This window comes from Dipodomys merriami, unplaced genomic scaffold (assembly GCF_024711535.1).
Source record: "Dipodomys merriami isolate MVZ:Mamm:240054 unplaced genomic scaffold, mDipMer1.0.p SCAF_21, whole genome shotgun sequence".
NCBI classification, from domain to species: Eukaryota; Metazoa; Chordata; class Mammalia; order Rodentia; family Heteromyidae; genus Dipodomys; species Dipodomys merriami.
The window spans coordinates 2921973-2945925 of record NW_027203493.1 but is presented as its reverse complement, the minus strand read 5'-3'; the positions used below and the strand labels follow the sequence as shown (position 1 = coordinate 2945925).

Genomic DNA, 23953 nt, shown 5'->3' with positions numbered 1-23953 from the left:
GGCTAGCGCTCTACCACTTGAGCCACAGTGCCACTTCCGGTTTTCTGAGTGGTTTATTGGAGATAAGAGTCTCATGGACTTTCCTGCCAGGACTGGCTTTGAACCACGATCCTCAGATCTCAGCCTCCTGAGTAGCTAGGATTACAAGCGTGAGCCACGGGCTCCTGGTTCCAATTTTTTTATTTGCATTATACTTCTCACTAACAATATTTAGGGAATAGAGATACCCACTAGTTTCCTGGAAGAAAAAGAATGGTCCATGTAGAGTACTAAGTCAGAAATCATAAAACCAGCCATAAAATGTTGAAACAGTACTGTTAGAAGAGCTCTTTCTCAGGAGCTCCTTCTCTGGTGGCTAGAAAGTCCTAACTTCCCTAAGGCAGGTGAAAATGGTGGAAAGAATGTTATTAATGCAGATCAACATCTGATTTTACCAGTGATTCTTTGTGCTTCAAAGAGTGGGTTCCTCCTTGCATTTGCATTATACACATGGTAAAATTATATGTCTCTCACACACTTTACAGATTGTGACTATACATGACAAATAAGATAGGTTTAAAAAACATCCTGCATCTTGTACATACATTTTTCTAATTTGGGGAGGGGAAGGGAAAAAACCAAAATGCTTAAATAGAGATACAGGTTGACCCATTGTAACAATGAGATGTACAAGACACTTGGTTGGGGGAGGTGGTTGTGGAGGTGGGAGGGAAGGGATGGTAGGGGAAAAACAAAGGAGGAGGCATAATAGGAAATGTACTCATTACCTTGCTCATGTAACTGTAACCACTCTGTACAGTATTTTTACAAATAAAAACATTCAAAAAAGCATTTTATGAAGCTGGGTGCCTTTGGGTTATGGCTGCAATCCTAACTACTAAGGAGTCTGAGATCTCTTGCCTGAGCAAACAAGAAAATCCAGGAGACTATCTCCAAATAACCACCAAAAAGGTAAAAATGATGTTGTGGCTTTAGTGGTAGAGCACCAGCCTTGGGAAAAATGCTAAGGGAGATCACTTAACCTAGACTTCAAAACTTCGGTATTCTCATTCTCTCTCTCTCTCTCTCTCTCTCTCTCTCTCTCTCTCTCTCTCTCTCTCTCTCTCTCTCTCTCTCTCTCACACACACACACACACACACACACACACTCACACACAATTTTTTTTTTAATTGTATTTTATTTTATTTGAGAACATACTGTACAGAGGGGCTACAATTACATGGGCAGGATAATGCATACATTTCTTACCAAGCATTGCAGCCTCCTCCTTTGTTTACCCTTCACTTCCCTTCCCCGCCTCCCCCCTCCCCCCACCCAATTTTACCCCCCTCCCCCCCACACACCGACATTGTAAAGCTGGTTTTGACATGACATTTTGTACTTCTCATTGTTGCAACAGGTCCACCTGAATCCTTAAACGACTTGTTTGTCCCCATCTCCTCCACATGTTATACTGACATCAAATATAGTGAAAGTGGGGGTTACACTGTGGGGGAAGGACATACAAAGCAACAAAGAAATAATCTTATAAATGCGTTAGAAACACATGCATGAAAGAAACGAAAACATTAAAATACATATTTAAGGGTTCATTTTCCTAACATCACATTATCTGACCTTTTCCGCTTGACTCATACCTATACTAGATATTGCAAATAAGGGAAACCATGGGACCTATGCTTCTTTGGGCCTGGCTTACTTCACTTAATATAATTTTTTCCAAACCTTTCCATTTCCTAACAAATGGGGAAATGTCATTCTTTCTGATGGAGGCATAGAATTCCATTGTGTATATATACCACATTTTCTTGATCCATTCATCTACTGAGGGGCATCTGGGTTGGTTCCATGTCTTAGCTATGGTAAATAATGCTGCAATAAACATAGTTGTGCTGGTAGCTTTAGTCACACACAATTTTTTAAAGCATCTCATGAAGTGGGTTTCTGCTAACTCCATGTACTTTACATGTCTGAGTGAGTGTTTTCCTAACCATAACTGAAAGCTCATAGTGAATCTTCCTATCTGAGGTCAGCTTGTATATATTAAAAATGATCATCATTTCAAATGAATAAATGATATCCAACAGAGTCTGGAGTGCCATAAACTCTTTGTAAAACATATGACATTGAGTCATTTTGGGATTTAGGAGGATAATGGGATCTGTAGAGACGTAGATTGCCTTGAGACCTCTGGAGATTATGAAACAATCTACAGCTCTTACCCTATTTTCCTGGCAAATAAGCAATTAAGTTGTCTCTAGGGGCCACACTAGTTATTTGTAATGTGCCTGTGTGTTTTGCATTATGTATTTTCCTGTTCTGAAAAAAATTGAAATTATAATCAATAAGGACAGCATTTTTGATATATGTTCTAATAAGAATGTTGTCTAGTATGTTGTCAGGTATCTGCTACACAATCACCAAACAAAGTCATCTGTGTTTCTCTCTGAAAATATCCTCACCCGCCTACATTGCAAGTAAACTGTTTTTAACCAATTAGTTTTGTCTTTTGTAGACTCTCCTAAAGTATATTCCAGAATGTGGTCCGTGAGTCTGGTACCTCTCATTCATTGAAGTTCTACATCTACCTTCACAATTGGTTTGAAGGCTAAATCATGGTGCTCCAGTATCAGATCCTAAAATCTGGTGGCTGTGAATATTACCCTTTGTGACAACAGCACTGTAGGTTTTATTAAATTGCAATTATTTTATCTCACTATTAGAGAATGATCCCTATCTCAAGATCTCATAGATCATGAGATAATATTAATCTGAGTTATTAACTGTGTTCTAAATGTAAGTAGTAATTCCTTCTGAGACCTTGGGGAAAATGGCAGCTTGGGGGTAGTTCAACAGCATAGGGCTCTCAGACCATCAGAGCATCAGTTCTTCTTGGTCATTGTGGGGTGGCCAATCCTGCACATTTCAGCTTGCCAAATTCTATAATTGCATGGATTCAATTCCTTATAACAAATCTCTCTCTTCTTCTCTGTTTCTGGCCCTTTTTTTCTTTTCTGGCCCTTTCTGTATCTCTGTCTCATAAACAAAACTATGATATAATTACTGACTTAACAGAAAATTATTACAGAATATTCTGTACATCTGAATACAAACATACTGGCAAACATAGTTAATGAAAAAAATTCTACAATTAACACAACACCAAAGTGAGTTCATGAGAAAGAAGAATCTGAATATTTGTCGAGCTAGTGTAGAGATAGAATTCAGAGGTAATAATTTCCAACAAAGAAAACTCCAGACCAAGATGTTTTAATTACTATTGCTTTGTATGGATTTGAAGTTTGATGTTGTTATTTCTCCAACACTGTTCTACCTGATACAGCTCACCCTCATTATCTGGGGTCTCATGTTACTCATATGAACTTTTTGTATTGCTTTTTCTAAATATTGCATTGAATTTGTCAATTTATCTGGGCAGTATTGCCATTTTTACGCTATTAATTCTTCCAATGTAGGAGCATGGAAAGGTCTTTCCATTTCCTTAAATATACTTCAATTTCTTTTTCAATTTTTTGAAGTTTTCACTATAGAGATCCTTCATATCTTTGTTAAGCCCTCAATGGATGAATGGATCAAGAAAATGTAGTATATATATAATGTATATCTATATCTATCTATATATACATACACAATAGGATTTTACTCATCTATTAGAATGTTAGTACCATTTGTAAGGAAATGAAAACACTTAAGTGTTAAGTGAAGTAAGCTAGGCCCAGAGAAACAAAGATTGCATGATTTCCTTCATTTATGGTAGATGGAATGTGCCTATAAATCTATAAGTAAACACATTGGGCGATATGCAAGTGGTTACAAATGAATTAATTGAAGTATAATAGACGTTATGGAGAGAGAAAATAGCATACTATCTTCGAAAGACTGGGTCAAATCCCAGCAAAATCAGCATCAGGAAATGGGTACATCCAAGATGTGGAGGTGGACCCAAAGGGAGAGGGGTGTACACTACAAAATTTTAAAAAGTAAGGGAAGGTTTAGGTCAAAGGGGTCTGAGAGATTTGAAGGAGGTGACACTGATCAAGATGCATTGTACTGAGAAACCATGTTGTTAAATGGCATCTCCTTTGTACAATTACTTAGGGATAATAAAAAAATTAAAAAGTTCCAGGAACAGATTACTTCAGTAGTTAACTTTCTCCAACGAAAGTGCCATAGTAATATATGATTTTAAAGCTGAAGGAGACAAGCGATTCCTATGGCAACTTAGAATAAACATGGAAACTCACAATGTATCTTTCTTTAGAGTTGTGGGAATTCAAAGGTTGAAATCTCACTGACCTAAAATCAATGATCTATCAGAGCCAGATCTCTTCATCAGCTTTTGGAATCAACTCATTTCTTATCTGTCTTATCCACCAGTGGTGATCTTAATTCATTGGCTAGTGGTCTCATCATGTCTGTGTTACTTTGAAGACTTTTCTCTTGTAAAAGTTCAGTTTTTCAAGCTGTGCTTTATGAGGATGCCCAGGATTATTTCTCAGGAAAAAAAACACAGACACGAATGATCAATCATTCTTTCAATTCTTAATTTAATCAAATCTTCATTTTCCATTTTTGGGCTCCAAGTGTCATTTTGAAGCATTTCAAAAATAGCATATGGATCTTTGCTGGCATTATTGAGCCTGGCCCCAGGGTCATATGGTCACATTCTACAGTATCTGAAGATTTTTCTTGAGTCTAAAATAAGTACAAAATTAAATAATTATTTGATAATTAATTGTTTTTCCTACAAAACCAAGAAGAGTGAGGGAAGGGGTCAGAATGTTGAAAGGGGTGACATTGAGATATATGGTATTCAAAAACTGTTTTGTTAAATGGCATCTCCTTTGTACAACTACTTAAATATAATAAGAAAAAGAGAAAAGCACAGTGGCACACTGGAGAAACTTTGTTTTGGTTAAATTAATTACATTTATTTAATTAAATTAACAAATTAAATAATTATTAAAATAATGATTGAAATGCTTAGATAAACAAAGGAGGAGGCAACAATGCTTGATAAGAAATGTACTCATTACCTTGCCCATGTAATTGTAATCCCTCTGCCCGGTATTTTCACAATAAAAAAAAGATCACTTACCATAAATAGAGAAGTGAATATTGCATTGTACGATGTTCCTTCACAAGGGATAGTTATAGATCTTATAATATAATCTCATATTACAAAGACTGAGATGTTGAGGACTCCTATTTTGTAGAAGCAACAAACTGTACCCAGATATATAAATCCAAGTAGTTTTTGTCCATTGCTTCTCTAGAAAAAAAAAAACTGAAAATATGACCATTGTACTATGTACATGCTAGCTATGTCGACTATGATTTACATCAAGATCATATTCTCCTTAGAATTTTTAAATTATTTCAATTAATTGTGTATTATCCATGTAGTTCTTCTCTTCTTCTGTAAAATTAGATGCTAGCTTGTGACACAGTTACTAGCTGTACATGCTATATGAATTTCATGACAGCATTTAACTGATGTGTTCCTAGCCACTTATTGAGATATAAACTCTTGGTAAAGTGCATGAGAATGCTTGGGATAGTCTAGGTGATAGGTGGAACTTCATGTATTCTGTTAGGTGTGATCATTCATGTAATTGTTCTGTTTGAAGGGAGGAGTGACTGCTGCATGGGAATGTGTGGCACCAATCATTAGGAGTGTCTTTTGGCAGGAGGAGCTAGAAGTGTATTATTATGCAATTTTACTATCACAAGGCAGTAGTTTAAAGCTATATGACATTAAAGTTGTTCATTCAAGATCAAAGCTCAACTACTCTATACATAAGTACTTTATTAATAATTATTTATTGAGACTCTACTGTGAATCTACTTAATAAATTACATTTATGTGTGGGTTTCGAATATAATACAGGGCATGGAGGAGTCTTGAATGGAATAAATGCAATATTATGCATCCCAGAAACTGAAATGGGCAACCATAAGGACTATTTTCCCTTCAACAAAATCTTTCTGAATGCGTTGTTGACCTCCTTGTTCCTCAGGCTGTAGACTACAGGATTCAGCATGGGAATGATCATTGTGTAAAACACAGATGAGATTTTGGCAGTGTCCATGGAATGATTGGAACTGGGCTGCACATACATAAATATACTCGTTCCATAGAAGATGGAGACTGCAGTGAAGTGGGAGGCGCAGGTGGACAAAGCCTTCTGATGTCCTGTTGTTGAGTGCATTCTTAGGATGGTGAGAAAGATAAAGATGTAGGATATCCAAATAATGATGAGAGCAAAAAAGATATGGAAACTCACTATGTAAACAAGGACTAGTTCACTAACCAGTCTATCCGAGCAAGAGAGAACCATGACTGCTGGGATATCACAGAAAAAATGATGGACCACATTAGATTGACAGAAGGAGAGACTGAATGTGTCCCCAACATGGATGGAAGCATTCAGGAAACCAATGGCGTAAGAGCCTGTGATCTGACACAAACACACATTAGTTGTCATGGTGGTGGTGTAATGGAGGGGCTTACACACTGCTGCATAGCGATCACAGGCCATGCAGGCCAAAAGGTAATTTTCCACAGTAATAAAGCCTGCAAAAAAGAACATCTGAGCAGCACAAGCATTGTGGGAAATGACCTTGTCTCCCATAAGGAGCCCAGCCATGACCTTAGGAGTGACAGCTGAAGAGTAACAAAAGTCCACCAGAGAGAGATTACCAAGGAAGAAGTACATGGGGGTGTGGAGACGAGAGTCCAAGAGAATCAGGAGGACCATCCCCAGATTCCCAACCAGCGTGATAATGTAGACGATGAGGAAGATGATAAAGAGGGGGACCTGCAGGTTGGGGTCACTGGTCAGTCCCAGCAGGATGAACTCTGCCACCTTTGTTCTGTTCTCCATCAAGAGATTTGAAATTGTCTACAGAGATGAAGGAAAGGAGAAAATGGTAAAGAAATTGAAATAGAGTAGTAGAAGTACAGTGACATTGTAACAATAACTTTGTGTTATGAATACTTAAAATATCATTTTCTTGACAACCAAATTTCATTAAATGTGTTCTAGGGTGATACACTATCAAGTGTAAAGAATCTTAGTAATCAGCTGTACAACTTTATAGTTTTTAAATTTCTAAACAGATACATAGAGAATCGGATGACGAGAAAATGGCTCCTATGGAAGAATCTATCTGCCAGCCATTTCCCTAGTGCCTAGAAAAGCTGACTCTATTTGCATACTTGCACCAAACTACTGCACTCCTCCCAGCCCTTTGATGGTTGTTCCTGGTCTTCTGTTAAGAATAAGCTTGATTGGTTGTTATTTTCCTGTAAACTATGGAGCACAAGCAGTTGAGTAATTATTCTAGTAACACATTCATATTTGTGTGAGCACTAATTGGCAATCTCATCTCTGTTCCCAAGCCAAATTAACCTATGCCAAGTAGTTCTGATTCTATGGGTCTAAAGTGAATATGAATCAAATTGAATTTACTTCCATGTATCCTTCTTGATTGTCTCTTTTAGTTCAAATTCAGTGTTTATTGGTTCACAGTGTATTTAGTGAGTGAATAATTTTAATTTGTAATTTCATCTTGGTGATGATATATTTGACCTGTGTTGGAAATTAAGCAAACAAACACAAATCCAGAAGAGTGAAATGATTGCTTTCACTCTCAGAAGTGTGAACAACAAATTAAAAACCTAGAACCACTTGTCACTAGCACATCTACATATATTTACAAATGATAAACACTTGGCTGGTTTTGGAATGAGCTTATTCTTTATGCAGAGTTTGTATGTTGAGAATAATGTGGTGGTAACTGTAAATGAGATCATGTCTTCATATGTGGCCAACACAAAGGCTGAGGCTCTTGACAGACGTAGATATCAGACATTCCATTGTCCATCTAGGAGTCACAGGTCATAGCCTAATTCCACTAAACATCCTATGTCCATCTGTAGTGAGACGTTCAGGTTCCCAGGTGAAAATTCACTAAGGTGCTGTTACATAAGAGATAATAACATTTGGAGTATTAGCCACAGATGGTATTTGATAGCTCCCGTGTTATTAACAGATGTCGTAAGAGTCTTTTAAATTGTGTTTTTATTGTCTTTAAGTAGTTGTACAAACAGATTTCAACTCACCATGTCAGTTTATGAAAAGAATATATCTTTTTATTATCTTCAAGTGGTTGACAAAGGGGATTGAATTCAACAAATGAGTTTACCGGTAATGCCTCTTGGTTGGTGTCACCAATGTCATCAATCTCTTCCATTTTTCCCAACCCTATTCATCCCCTCAAATTATCTGGTTCCATCTTCCCAGGTGTACATTGGTATTGTGACTGCATTCTCCCATCCTTTCTCTCTTCATCGGTCTGCCTCCTTCCCTTTGACCCCTCCCCGCCCCCCCCCCCCCCCGCAACACCTAGGAAGTTCTCACTACCTAGAATTCATTTTGTTAAACTGTAGGTTATTTGTTCAAGGGAGTTTTACCACTGGAGTCTTCCTCTGTGTACTGTATACCATACTTGAGTTAAGAGATAATGACTTTTATGTTATTTTGTTATGGAAAATGCCCACGTTTAGTTTCCCCATCCCAATTTGCCTTTTGTCCTGCACGAAAGCTCACTGATCTTGTCTGTGTTCATCAGTATTTCTCTTTCTGTCCTTACTCCAAGAATATCAGTATTGACTCTTACAGTTACAGCGAGACATTCTTATTCAAAATTTCTTCCTTAACAGAAGTGGTTCTTTCTTTTTTTAAAATAAGTTTTTTATTGTGAAAATACCATGTAGAGGGGTTACAATTACATGAGCAAGGTAATGAGTACATTTCTTATCAAGCATTGTTGCCTCCTCCTTTGTTTTTCCCCTACCATCCCTGCCCTCCCATCTCCATGACTACATCTCCCCCCCCCTCAAAAGTTGTAAAGTTTGCTTTTTGACATAGCATCTTGTACGTCTCATTTTTGCAATGGGTCCATCTGTATCCCTATTAATGTACTTATAATGCAATATGTGATTCCCTTGTTTCTTTTCTATGTTCTTCCCCCCACAGTATAACCCTTGTTTTCACTGTATTTGATTCTGGTGTCCCGCATCTTGTATATACATTTATTTATAATTTGGGGAGCGGAAGAGCTATAACAAAAAGCTGAAATAAGGAGTATTTCAGAAACTATTTGATGCTCTAAAATTCTACAGGCTGCATGAGGAAGAGTCAATATTCACAAATTAAATCCACCTTCCAATGGAAAGCATGTGATCATGGTCGAAGTGTTGAGAGGCATTTACAACCTGCAAATCCATTTAAGTTATGTGCGCAATAAAGAAGGAGAATTTTACTCTTCAGGATTTTACTTCTTTCTGATTTTTGTGTGGGTCTTTAACCAACAATCAGATCTAAATACATAGTGCACAAAACAAAGTTACCCTTTAATTGTCGTGTCTTACTTTTTCTGCTCATGTGTTTTGGAATGAAATATGATTTTTTTCACATGAATCACTAGTGTCCATGGGATAGATCTTTTAAAGTTCATACTAAAATTATTTAAAATATGCAGGAATATGTTACACTTCTCATCATAATGATAGAAATTATAGAAAACAGAGGTGTGACACTTTGCTAGAAGAGATAGCACAGGTAGGTATCATAACAGTGATTTTTTTTTTTGCCAGTCCTGAGGTTGAACATAGGACCTAGGTACTGACCTTATTTGCACTCCAGGCTAGTAGTGCTCTACCACTTGAGCCACAGCTCCACTTCCAGCTTTTTCTGAGTAGTTTATTGGAGATAAGAGTCTATGGACTTTCCTGCCAGGGTGACTTCAAAGCTCGATCCTTAGATCTCAGCCTCCTAAGTAGCGAGGAGTACAGGTGGAAGCCACTAATTCCTGGCATAATAGTGATTTTTAAATTATTATTTTTAAAATAAGTACTATTGGGAAATCGTATTGTTGAAGACATACTATTAGAAAACTATATGATTCATTTCACATTGGCTCAAAATGTTCCAACTTTATGGGACATGAGATGTGGAGAAATGGTCAGTGTGAGTTGGGTTTTAAATCTGCCACAAATTCTTTCTGCACTCTTGGAAGAGTCACTTACCTCCTCTTGTCAAATGAACATGATTGCATTCCTTCTAGCTCACTATTCACTATTTGTTTTTGTCTGCAAAAACAAAACAAAACAGAACAAAAAAACACAAATGAGAGCTTTGTAACACATTCAGTGAGGAGGTGGTAATTTAAAAGTCAATCCACGTAATGTTACCTTTGATGTTTTTCCTGGTCATGGTTGAAGGTACACGGCAAATCCTCAGGTGAGAAGATCGGGATGCACTCCCAATGCTGCCCATTCACAGGAATAAAAGATGACCAGCAAAGCACATCGTATAGCATGCTCCTTCGAAAACGACTTGATGTTGAGTCATATTGGGATTTCTGATGCTAATGGAAGGTCTGTAGACAATTATAGAGACTTGGAGATCTCTGGAGATTTCTCCGATGAGAATACCTAAATCTTCTCACTCAGTGATGCGAGGGAAGAAGCATTAGCCTGCCTAAAGGGAAGAAACTGGTTATTATCCGTTGCAAAGTAAATTTACTTCTAAATGGCAAATAGAAAACATTCATAATGTTTAAGGGTTACAATGAGGTTTTTGTGTATTTGAATTACGTGATGTTTAAATCAGTTTAAATATTATCTCTTCAAATACTTGTCATTTTTAGGGATTATTTTATCAGCATACATTAGTTCTACAAAGAGGGTTTTAGTGTGACATCTCCCTACATGCGTCCAATGTACCTCAATCAACGTCGCTCACTCTCCCTTACCTTCTCCCCTCTTAAAACAACTTCAACAGATTTTAAAATTCTATGTTCATACATGTATATATAGTGCTGCCAAGATATTTGCCCTATTTTACTCTCTCCCTTACTGTTGATACTTATCCTTCCAATACAGTATGTTTTACTTTCTTACCATTCCTTTCTTTAAATGCACATGACCAAAAAGTTTCACCCTGGTATCTCTCTTATGCAGCACACACACACACACACACACACACACACACACACACACACACACACACACACACACACACACACACCCTTCTCTTTTCTCTTCCCTCAACACCTTATTATTCTACAACTTCCAGTGAGATTCTGCATGCTTTATTACACTCTGGTCCCTCTACCACTTTGCTTCCTTCTATTTGATCATTTTCATGAGTTTCATTTTGTTCTTTTGTACATGCATTCTTTGTGAAGATCACATGGTAATCTATAGCTGTGAGTTGGTGATCTTCTATTATACTTGTATAGATGGAGTGATTTTTCTGGTTTTTGAAATTATATATATGAAAATATATGCATGAAACTATATATATATGTATATATACGTATATATACATATATATATATATATATATGGAAAGAGGGGGGTTGCGGTTGCCTGTTTAGAATTTCAGTTAATCTGTAGATTAATATATATATATATATATTAGTGTAAAGATGCTGTACAGAGGGATTACAGTTACATGGGCAAGGTAATGAGTTCATTTCCTATCAAGCATTGTTACCCCCTCCTTTATTGTTCCCCTACCATTCCTTTCCTCCCTAGCATGTTCACAATATTAATTCTGTTGATTCATGAACCTGGGAGGTATTCCATCTTCTAGTGTATTGTTTGATTTCTTTTTGCAGTGTTTTATAGTTTTTCTTGTAGGAATCTTTTACCTCATCATTTGAGTTTATTCATAGGCATTTTTGTAAACTAAGATTGTGAATAGGATTATTTAGCATTATTATTTTTTAGATTATTATTAGTATATAACAAAATGACCAATTATTATATGTCAATTTTATATCTTGCTACTTTGTTGAAAGTGTTAATCTAATCTAAGGGATTTGGTGGCATATTTAGTGTCTATTAGGTATAGGATCACATTGTCTGCAAACATGGATAATTTGCTATTTGTGTTCCTTTTAATCATGCTTGGTGGTTTTTGCCTATAATCCTAGTTACTCAGGAGGCTGAGATCTGAGAATTGAGGTGTGAAGCCAGCTCAAGTAAGAAAGTCCAAGAGACTTTGATCTCCAATTATCTATGAAAAAATTCTGAAGTGGAGTTGTGGCTCAAGTGTGGCTTATTGTTTCCAGAAGTGTTGCATTTCCCTGTTTACTCATCTTTCCTGTATTTCTTTATTGTATTTTCCTTATTTGAGGACGCTTTGCGGTTTGGGCTTTTAGTCTTTTGAAGTCATCCCAATGGGATAGTCTCTGTTTCTTGCACCCTTGCCCTCTGCCCTTCCCCTGGGCTGGGTTTTCGATGGCTTGATTTGCCTTTTCACATCACTGGTGTGGGGATGTATCTCATCTCCAATGCCCTCCTCAATTCAAAATGTAGTAAAATAGTTACATAGAGTAGGATATCATTGGTAGCTTTAGCTACATATCCAGCTCCATTAGACATACTAGGGTCTGAGTTTCTGTTTAGTAACGTAAGACTTCTCAATTTGCCATCCTTTTGGATACAGTTGGTTACGGGCTGAGTTCTCTCTTCAAAATGATCTGTACTTCCAGTCTCAGGGCCAACTCTGGTATCTGATTTAATGCAATCTCTCTAGTGGGTCAGGTGGGGAGGCTCTGTTTCTCTTAAGACTCCTTCTTTAGTTTTTTTATTATGAAAATACCATACAGAGGGGTTACAATTACACGGGCAAGGTAATGAGTACATTTCGTATCAAGCATTGTTGCCTCCTCCTTTGTTTCCCCTTCCTATCCCTTCCGATCTCTCCTCCCCACCATACTCCTCCCCCGTGCCAAAGTTGTAAAGTTCCTTTTTCGACATAACGTCTTGAACATCTCATTGTTGCAATGGGTCCACCTGTATCCCTATTTAAACTATTTGTTTGTTCCCTTCCCCTCCATAAATTATACCAACATCAAATACAGTGAAAGCAGGGGTGCCTAACTTGAGCTGTGTTATATGTGCTGACAGTATCTCTTGGTAGGATAGAGGAAGTTTCTACAGCTGCTGTTCTCTTTGTGGGGAGAAATTGTTCCTGCTGTTTAGTTTGCATACAGCCTCGAGCTATGAGGAGCCTGCTCAGTTGGTCACCAGTCCTCATGAATATATATTTAGCTCTTTTCTACTAGGTGAAATTCGTTTTTGGACCTACTTGGACCCACTTGAGGAGTGTGGGCAGCCACTCGGAATGGGTGGAGTGGGTTGTAACACTTTTTGGCAGTGTTTGCCCATTGGACCCACTGAGTAAGTGTAGCTCAGGGTCATGGGTGTGGGTGGTGTAATAAAAATATTCAACAACCCTTTTCCATGATACATGTAGTAAGAGTTTCCATTCTTTTAGCTATTTAATATAACGCTTTTAAATCTTAAAAAGAATATTGTGTCAAGAGAAATATAATCCTAGACCAAAAGACCCACTGGATGTCTCTTAGCTCTAATAAGCACAGCAAATTGGGAGGATACAAAAAATATAAAATCAGTTGCTATTCTCTACAGGAAAAAAAAACTTGGCTGAAAACAAAACTAGGAAAAAGATTCTAATAATAATTTTCTCAAAAATTACCAAGGCATAACATTAACCAAAAATGCAAAAGACATTTTAGTGGAAACTGTAAAGCAGTGATCTCAGAATTGGAGAAGATAGTGGATGATTGAGAAATATTTTAGTTTTAAGGAGCAGCAGAGTTAACATTGTGAAAGTGGCTGAATTATCAGTGGCTATTGATGGATTCAGTGCACCTTTCCTGAAAGTTCTAGTGACATTACCCACAGGAATAGAGAAGAATTTAATATTTCATATGAAAGCACAGAAGTCCCTGAATAGCCAAAGGAGCCCTGAGCAAAAATAACAATGTTGGGAATATCATAATGCCAGATGTAGAAACTATATTTAAAAACCCTAGTAGAAAACAACAGTAACAAATCAGCTTGATAGTGGCAAGCAAGCAACATGTAATTAGAACAGAGGCTCCCCAAATAAGCCTATACACCAGCTAATATTTTAGAAAGGAGCCAAAAATTACATTTGAGGAAAAAGCCTTTTAAAATAAGTTGGGCTGGTAATACTGCAAATCGTCCTGCAGAGGACTGAAATTAGATATCTACCTGTCACTCCATGTAAAAATCAGGTCACGGTTGTCCAAAGACCTTAACGTAAAATCTGGCACTGTTAAACTGGTAAAGAGGTGCATTGGGACAACATTTCAAGATAGAGTCATAGTCAGTTGTTTTCTAAATATTGTTCAATAGCTCAAAGAAACATTGAAAAAGGACAAATTGCAGCCTTGTGAAACAAACACATAATACATTAAAATCATGGCCTAATTTTGGTAGCTATTTGCCTGAGAGGAAATAAATACTCAGAATATAAAAATAACTCAAATAATAAATACCAAAGGAGAAAACACACACACACACACACACACAGAGATAGAGATAGATAGAGATAGATAGAGAGAGAGAGAGAGAGAGGGAGAGGGGGGGGGGGAGAGAGAGAGAGAGAGAGAGAGAGAGAGAGAGAGAGAGAGAGAGAGAGAGAGAGAGAGAGAGAACCAAAAACAACCCAACCATGAAGTAGGTAAATGAGCTAACTCAATATGAAGAAGTAAAAATGGCCAATAAATACATGGGAAAATTTCAACCTTTGTAACCTCATAGAAATGCAAATCAAAGTTACATTTAAAGATTTTATCTCACTTCAGTCAAAATGGTTATCATCAATGAAACAGAACAGTAGAATCACCAAATACTGTTTATAAAGAGGGTAGATGGAAGGATAGAAATAAGATTGTAGTGGAGGGAATGAATTTTTTCAAAGTGCACTATGCACTTTAGATATTTTGTTCTTTGGCAATAATTTAAAATGGTTGCGTAAAATAATTGAAAAAGATAAACTAATTCATATTAAATGTCATATTTTTTCATATGTATAGGCATGCATATATCGTTAAATGTTCAAAGGTGACTCGCATACTTTTTTCCACTGTATAATATATTTGTCCTCAAGTTTGGACTCAGAATAGGAGGGAAAGAAAAAAACATCATATACAAATTCAAATTTTTACAACACAATTAAAAATACTACATTATGCCAGGTGCCAGTGTTTCATGCCTATAATCCTAGCTACACAGGAAGCTGAGATCTGAGGCTCACAGTTCAAAGCCAGCCCAATCAGGAAAGTCCATGAGATTCTTAGCTCCAATAAATCACCAGAAAATGGGAAATGGCTCCATGGCTCAAGTGGTAAAGTACTTGTCTTGAGCTGAAGAGCTGAGGGATAGCACCCAGGCCCAGAGTTCAAGCCCCACACCTGACCAAAAAAAAAAATACTACATTATGACTCTTAAACACTACTCTATTGAGGTTGTCCAGAGAAACAATGTCGGTGGGATATGTAAGTACCTATAACAAGACATTTGTTATAAATTGGGCTCATGTGCTTATGGAAGATGTAAGCCAGAGAATGAGATAGCTAGGGTGTAATCCATTCTGATTTCAATGACTCAAATAAGAAGTAGTGAGGTATAACGTTTGTACATATTAAAGACAGAAAGTCCAAGAACTAAGAGTTCTGATGTCCAAGAACAAGAGGAAATGAATGTCCCAATTAAAGAGGATAGAAAGAGAATTTGTCATTTTCAGCACTTTCTTCTAGTTGAGTGATTCCTAGTAAAGCTGATATGATCCACCCTCATTGATAAAGGGAAGATATTCTTTAGGACTTTCCTTGAATTGAATAGTAGTCTACTTCAGAAACATCTTCAAAGGCATAAATAAGCTCTTTTTATTGTGAAAATACCAATAGAGGGGTTACAATTACATGGGCAAGGTACTGAGTACATTTCTTATCAAGCATTGTTGCCTCCTCCTTTGTTTCCCCTTACCAACCCTTCCAATTTCTCCCTCCCACTCGGCCAAAGTTGTATAGTTTGTTTTCTGACATAACGATTTGTACATCTCATTGTTGCAATGGGTTCACCTGTATTCCTATTTAAATGATTTTGTTTTTTCCCTTCCCCTCCACAAATTATACCAACATCAAATACAGTGAAAGCAGGGGTTATTCCATGGGGGAGGGACATACAAAGCAACAAAGAAATCATCTTATAAATATGTTAGAAACAATCGCATGAAAGAAATAACATTTGAGTCCTTATCTTGGAGTCCATTTCACCTAACATCAACTTAGCTGACCTTTTCTGCTTGACTCAGACATATACTAGTTGCTGCAAATAAGGGAAAACATGGGGCCTATGTCTCTTTGGGCCTGGTAAATAAGCTCTTTTTGAACAGTGTCAGTTCCTCCCTTGCTTTCTCCTTTTTCCCTCCCATCCTTCCCCACAAGTTGGAGAGCTCATTTTCAACATGTCTAGTGAGCATCACTGCTGCATTTGTTCACTGCTCAAAAAGAAATGTACTCATTACTTGACTTATGTAACTGTAACCCCTCTGTATATCACCTTTACCATAATAATGAAAAAAAACCAAACTAATAGCTCTCTGGATATCCCTTGATTGAGGTAAATTATCACATAATAAGAATTCCATAACGGATCATCTAATAAGCCATTCTGCCATCTTAGACACACATTGCATTTAATCTCACTGAGATTAAATGCATTTCAACTATACATGTAGCTATTTTACAGAAATTTGCATTCATCTGGCAGTGGAAAAGCTTTACAAACAATAGTTGAATTGGTAACATTTTTGACAGGCATACCAAAAAATATCATAAAAATTCCCATTCCAGTATTATGTTTTCTAGTTCTATTGTTCCTCTTTTCCCCAGACAACCAGAAAATGAAGATGCAAATACATTACATTAGGGACTTGAAATAATGTGGGTTTTAAAATATGACTCAGTACCTGGACTGAGAGGATGCAAGAGGGATGGATATAGGTATTATGCAGCCCCAAGAGGTAATGTAAAAACCAAAAAGATTACTTAGCCTACAGAAAAACATTTTGTGAATGCATTCTTGACCTCCTTGTTCCTCAGGCTGTAGACTATAGGGTTCAGCATGGGGATGACCATCGTGTAAAACACAGATACAATTTTATCTGTGTCCATGGAGTGACTGGAGCCGGGCTGCAGGTACATGAAGATAACAGTCCCATAAAAAATGGAGACTGCAGTGAAGTGGGAGGCGCAGGTGGACACAGCCCTGCGATGCCCAGCACCTGCATGCATCTTGCAGATGGTGATGAAAATGATTGTGTAGGATATTAAGATTATTGTGAGAGCAAAAAATATATCAAAGCTGGCCACATAAATAACAACCAGCTCATTAACATCTCTAACAGAACAAGAGAGAACCATAATTGCTGGAATATCACAGAAGAAGTGATGGACCACGTTGGACTCACAGAAGGAGAGACTGAATGTGTCCCCTGTATAGATGGACGCGTTCAGAAAACCACAGATGTAGCAACTTACAACCAGACCTGCACACACATTTCTTGTCATGATGGTGGTGTAATGGAGGGGTTTACACACTGCTGCATAGCGATCATAAGCCATGGAGGCCAACAGGTAATTTCCCACATTGGCAAATGTTGAAAAAAAGAACATTTGCATAGCACAAGCATTGTAGGACATGACTTTGTGGCCCATAAGCAGCCCAGCCATGGCCGTGGGAGTGATAGATGAAGAGTAACAAAAGTCCATCAGAGACAGGTTACCAAGGAAGAAGTACATGGGAGTGTGCAGACGAGAGTCAAAGACAATCAGTAGGACCATCCCCAGGTTCCCAACCAGTGTGATGATATAGATAAGGAGAAAGGCAATAAAGAGAGGGACCCGTAGGTATGGATTGTTGGTTAGTCCCAGCAGGATGAACTCTTTCACCTCTGTTCTGTTCTCCATCAGTGCTATCTAAGAACTATTAGAGATACTGCACCTGTTAAAAAGCAAGTGTCACAAATAAATTGGAGTCGAAACATATAAATAACAGTATGTTCCTCAGATGTAGCAATCAATTGTACTTCAAGATTTTACAAACTAGAAGCATGAAGCTGGATGCCATTTTTGGTGCATTTCTTATAGAGAGGCTTATGTCCTGTTCATTATGATAAGTATTTATCATGTATGTAACAAACATTTTCTCATTATTAACTAAATGTAAACAAATCAATAAATGGTCAAAACATCTTCTAGTGGTCAATTGACTGCCAGAGCTCAATAGAAGCTGCAAGTTCCATTTCTGCTTTCTTTTCAAGAAATTCTTCAAACCATTCAAATGTGTCTGTGCCCTTTAGTTAATATTATGAGTTTAGCCAAAATATGGACACAGCCCAAATTCCCACAATAGATGAGTCGATCTAAAAAATGTGGTACCTATATACAATGGAATTTTACATAGCCATTACAAAGAATAAAATAATGTCATTGGCTAGGAAATGGATGGAACTAGAACAAACCATGTTAAGTGAGGTAAGCCAAGATCAGTGAGACAAATGGCACATGTTCTCTCTGATATGCAGAAGCTAGATCTAAAATGCAATGGGATATGAAAAATTACACAGGATTCTAGATACATACAGTGAGACCAGAAAAGGATGCTCTTAGGAACGAATCACAAACATACAATGCCTAAATGCCTCTTCATATTTATATAGAATAATACACATACTAAAATGAGCTCCTAAGATATAAAAATGGAAGACATTTTTTCCTTTTTCTTTCTTGTTTTAATTTTTAGGGATTTTCCCCTGATGATTCTGTCTTCTTTACCTTATATATAGTGTATTTATGTGTATATCTTTGGGAAGGCACAGAACTCGAAGAAAAAGGGCAAAGAAGTAGAGCAGTGGAGCTCACTCGACACTGGTGAAAGTGAACTATACAACTCATGTGTGGAGATGGGAGGGAGGGACTGGGAGAGAGAGAAGGCGCAGACCACACTGTATGAAAGGAAATAAACTCATTACCTGACTCATGTAAATGTAACCCCTCTGCACATCACCTCTATAATAACAATTTAAACTTTAAAAAACAATCACAATTCACATTAGGTATAGCTTCCTTGCCTTCCCATGTACTGAACTTCTTACTAATGATATGTATAGCATACAGAACTTACTTGTTGGAGAAAAAAGCCAGTCACAGAAAGATTAGTCTCTCTCTTTCAGGCTGTAGTCAATATATTTCAAAATCTTTAAGGCAAGGGCTGTTCACATGGATTAATTCTTAAAAGTATCATGAATCTTTTCTGTTTAATGAAGTTGCTTCCCTCCTCTGCGTTTAGAAAATAAACTGATGATGCAACATAATTCATAGATGGTGACTGAAAACATCAAACAAGAAAGGTCTTCGAAAAACCTGGAGGAGAGATGAATAGTTAAAACTCTGCCAATATGTTTTTTTATCTTTGTGTGCTCTTCCTGACCATGAGTGAAGATTCATGGTCAATCTTCAGAAGAAGATATGTATTTACTAACAAGGGTTATTGTTGCATTAAAAAATAATGGCTAATGTGTCATGGTGTGTAGTTCATCTTTTCTCAAATGATATGGTATGGCACCATATTAGTTTTTCAGGGGCTAATACATGGAGATCTGGAGAGAATTACATAGAGTGGAAGAACGCTGTAGAATTCCCCTGTGAGACTACCTGCAGCTCCAAACCTCATTTTCTAGGGAAGTAGTCATTAAAACATCTATAGGGATCAAGTTGGTTGTTTTCATGTGTACTTATGTTTTTGTGTGATGTGTCACTTATTGATTGCATGAATATTGGAATTAATTTTATTTTCCACCACGTAAGACCAGCAATGTTTGGTGTAGGAACCTAAGAATTTTGTTAAATGTATGGCTTTGTAATCATTTCTGTACTCAAATGAAACAGTTTATTTGATCTTCTGTTTAACCAGTGCCTCTCCTCCTTATAGCTGTAATAAGAAAAACATATTAACCATGTAATTCTGCTACAATGCTTTTTACTGCAATTTTGGAGTACGTGGTCTTAAGTTGGAAATATATGTTTAGTAACTGAGGTTCATCCTTAGTGTTGGATATTTTTTGCTGAAGAGTAATAGAAATTATTTTTATCATTCTTCCGTTAAGTAATATTTTTGTTGACTGTCCTGGTTGGCTATTAGCAGTAAGAGTGATATAAATATTTAATGAAGCAATTTTGTGCAAATATCTGATTTTATGTGATATAAGTAAATAGAAAGGTGTCAGGTTGATTTGTTAAAGGTTAAGTGATGATTCATTTGAATAGGAAATAGTTACATTGCCTGTTTTTTAAATTTAGCTTTAGTTTTTCTGAACTTCAAAAGGTTGTCAAAGGAAGTTACAAATGACCACATCCACCCAAGTGTCCAGTGCTTTCTGTTCATCTCTCCTTCCATCATTATCCCCATTTCTCCACCCCCCCACACTCATTTCACATTACCTACATCCTTTATCAAACATGGACATTGAGTTATCTTGATGTATTTGTCCTGCTTCCCTTTAGATTTACCCATATCCATCCCTCATTATAACCTCATTTCAGCTGCTTGATAATCCCTTTCATTAGACTGCCTGTTAAATTTTTTAAAGGTTTGATCACATGTATGGCTATTTTCACTATGTTTATTCTGCCAAACCACGAACATGGCAAGTATTCCTTCATGGTATTGTCTTCTATTTCTTCCTTCAGAATTCCATTATAGAGATTCTTCACTTCCTTAGTTAGCTTTATTCTGTGGTATTTTAAAAGGGTTTTGTGAAAAAGATTGTTCTCATTTCCTTCTTTAATTTTTTAATTAAAAAATTTTAATTGAAAAGGTGATGAGCTGGTGTGTTACTGTTACATAGGTAAGACAATAAGTACATTTGTTTCCATTACCCCATAACTCCTACTTATCCCTTCTTATTCCATTGTAATGTTCATATCCCACATAGTGTCAAGTGAGTACTAGTGTTGCTGTGATTCATCCGTTGTTCTGCTGTTTCTGTGACTCCCATTTCTTTTCACATATTGCATTGTTTATTATGCAAAACATGAGGTACAAAAGCTAAAGGGAACTAACTATATACAGGGTCTAATGAGAACCTCGTTTCCATAAGTGGTTGATATGCTTAAAAAAGCTACTGATTTTTGTGCATTGAGTCAGTGTCCTGTTACTGTGCCAAAGGTGTTCCTCAGCTCTAGGAGTTTTGCAGTAAAGTCTTTATGGTTCTCTATAAACAAAATCACATCATTTGCAAACAGGGATAATTTGATTCCTTTCTTTCCAATTTGGATAACTTTTACATTGTTATCTTGATTATTTCTATGCCTGGGCTTTTCAGTACTATATTAATCAGAAATGGAAGTTTTCCACCAGTAATATGATTTCAGCTACATAGTTTTACATATCTTTCCAGCTATATATCTTTAGACATATGTTATATTTGTATCTATTAATAGGTAGATGGAGATCTATATGTAATATCTATCTATCTATCTATCTATCTATCTATCTATCTATCTATCTATCTATCTATCTATCTACTATCTATCTATTGAGGTAGAGATTTCATTATGTTGAAGTATTCTTCAACATAGCATATTCCTAGCTTCTCCAAAGCCGTTGTTAACATAAAAGGTTTTGTCAAAGGATTTTTGAGCATCTATTGAGGGTGACACTATTGTATGCAGTAGTGACTTTGGTTAAATAGTTTGATAAAAGCATTTTTTAGTCCTCTGCCTTCTTCCAGAAACCAGAATAACCAAATATCCAAACACTCTTTCTTTTCTGTCTTTCAAAATGAAGGGTTTCATATAGCTGAAAACTGAACCAGGAAATCTCTTTATTAATGAGAAGAAATAATCTTCCTTAAATTTAGGGAGAAGAGAGAGCATTGAAGAAAATAAAATTAGAATAAAATATTCACAGATAATGTAGGGTATATCTATCCTTAAGAAAGTATTTTGTATGGACACAAGAGGTTTTTCTTTGTTGTTGTTGTTGTTTATAATGTACTATGTGGGGGGTTTTGTTTCTTTTGTCCACTCTTCCTCCTATGGTCTATCCTCTGTTGTCACTGTATTTGATTTTGGTACCCTGGTATTGTATATATGTTTATTTGAATTAGGGAAGGGAAGGGAAGGGGAAGAACAGAATGGTGAGAAAAAGGAAAAGAGCAGGGGGAAACCAATGCAACAGCAATACACACAAGACAATAAAAAAGAAATGATTTTGTGTCCTTTAGTTTGTATATGGTTCTCCTTCAAACTGTGAAATTATTGATAAAAGACTTTCCAACATAAAATACTTTTTAGTTGCTGCAATTTTGTTATGTTACAGATATTTTGTCCCCTAAAAATAATTATTTTTAAATATATTTATTTTATTACCTTTAAGCAATTAAACCACCATGTCTCAATTCAACATGTCAGCTTATGGGTAACGCACATCACCAGCCGCACCACGCTCTTCATCATTCTCCCCTCCATACCACAACTCCACCCACCCCCTCAGCTCAGTCATTCCGTCTTCTTACATAGGTACAGTGTATATTATGACTACATTCACCCATTCCCCTCTCCGTTCATTTACCCCTTCCCCTTACCTCCCATCCCCTGTAGAAAAGAAATACTTTTCCTTTATGATTTTTGTCTTGTAAAATCATCTGTTAATTATTCAGAGGGCATCCCCACCTTCATGCCCCATATTGTACTACAGATGCATATGGCCCTCTAGGCATTTTCATATATTTTTATATTTTAGATCTAAGTTCCACGTAGGACAGAAAATATGCCCATTGATCTTCAAAGCTCGATTGATTTCATTCAACATAATTTTCTCCAGATCCATCATTTTCCCTGCAAAAGACATATTACTTTTCCCAATAGATAAAAACAATTCTTGTGTGTGTGTGTGTGTGTGTGTGTGTGTATGTGTGTGTGTGTGTATGTCTGTGTGTGTATATGTGCATGTGTATGGGTGTAACAATTTCTTGACCTACTCAATTTATATAGAGAGAGAGATTGTAAAAAGTAATTAAAGCAGATAAACTAATTTTTTATTAAATGAGATTAATTTATATGTATATGTATATTGTTAAAATATGCACAGATAAAACACATGATTTTTATTAGTATTATAAGTTTTGTCTCAAAGTAAGACTCCTAGACTAATAGGCAGAGAAATAAAAATATGATACATATGTTTATATTTCAATATCACAAGTCAAAACCTAATTACAACCCTTAAGCATTAATCTATTAATGTTCTGCAGTGAAATTGAATCAACAGGGCATGAATAAACCTGTAAGAATACACTTGTGGAGCTGGGAAGGTGGCTCAGTGGTGGAGTGCTTGCCTTGCATGCATGAGGCCCTGGGTTCGATTCCTCAGCACCACATAAGCAAAAGAAAAAAGCCAGAAGTGGTGCTGTGGATCAAGTAGTAGAGTTAGCCTTGAGCTGAAGAGCTGAGTGACAGCGCTCAGGCCCAGAGTTCTGGCCCCACAACTGGACCCCCCCCCCAAAAAAAAGAATACACTTGTCATGGGTCAGACAGAACACATATGATTATGGAAGCTAAGAAGGGCCATACTCTCCTTGTGTAATTTGTAGAATAAACATGTCTCTGTGTGTGTGTGTGTGTGTGTGTGTGTGTGTGTGTGCATGTGTTGGTCCTGGGACTTGAAATCAGGGCCTACATGCCATTCCTGAACTTTTGTTCTCAGAGCTAGTGCTTTACCACTTGAACCACAGAACCACTTACAGTGGTTTTTGGTAGTTCATTCTCCAATGAGTCTCACAGGCTTTCCTGCCTGAGCTGGCTTTGCACCATGATCCTCAGATCCCAGCCTTCTGAGTAGTTAGGATAACATGCATGAGCAACCAGCACCTGGCATGGTTGGGTTTTAATTCATTCTGAGTTCAAAAATCTGAGTGGAGAGTGAAGGGTGATGAGCTTAAGACTTAC

At 36.9% G+C, this 23953-nt stretch overlaps 2 protein-coding genes across 2 annotated transcripts; both read right to left on the bottom strand.

Annotated features, from left to right (window-relative positions):
- Nucleotides 1-5985: 5985 nt before the first annotated feature.
- On the bottom strand, nt 5986-6909 carry LOC138833549 (olfactory receptor 5B2-like). Its single transcript, XM_070031827.1, has one exon. It carries the CDS (start codon nt 6907-6909, stop codon nt 5986-5988), a length of 924 nt encoding a protein of 307 aa, XP_069887928.1.
- A 323-nt stretch (nt 6910-7232) lies between these two features.
- LOC138834125 (olfactory receptor 5B3-like) lies at nt 7233-17914 on the bottom strand. The gene is made up of 4 exons (XM_070032889.1): nt 17000-17914; nt 10284-10459; nt 10119-10181; nt 7233-7338 (listed from the first exon to the last, which is right to left on the bottom strand). Exons 1-4 carry the CDS (start codon nt 17909-17911, stop codon nt 7233-7235), a joined length of 1257 nt encoding a protein of 418 aa, XP_069888990.1. The 5' UTR covers nt 17912-17914.
- Nucleotides 17915-23953: the final 6039 nt, after the last annotated feature.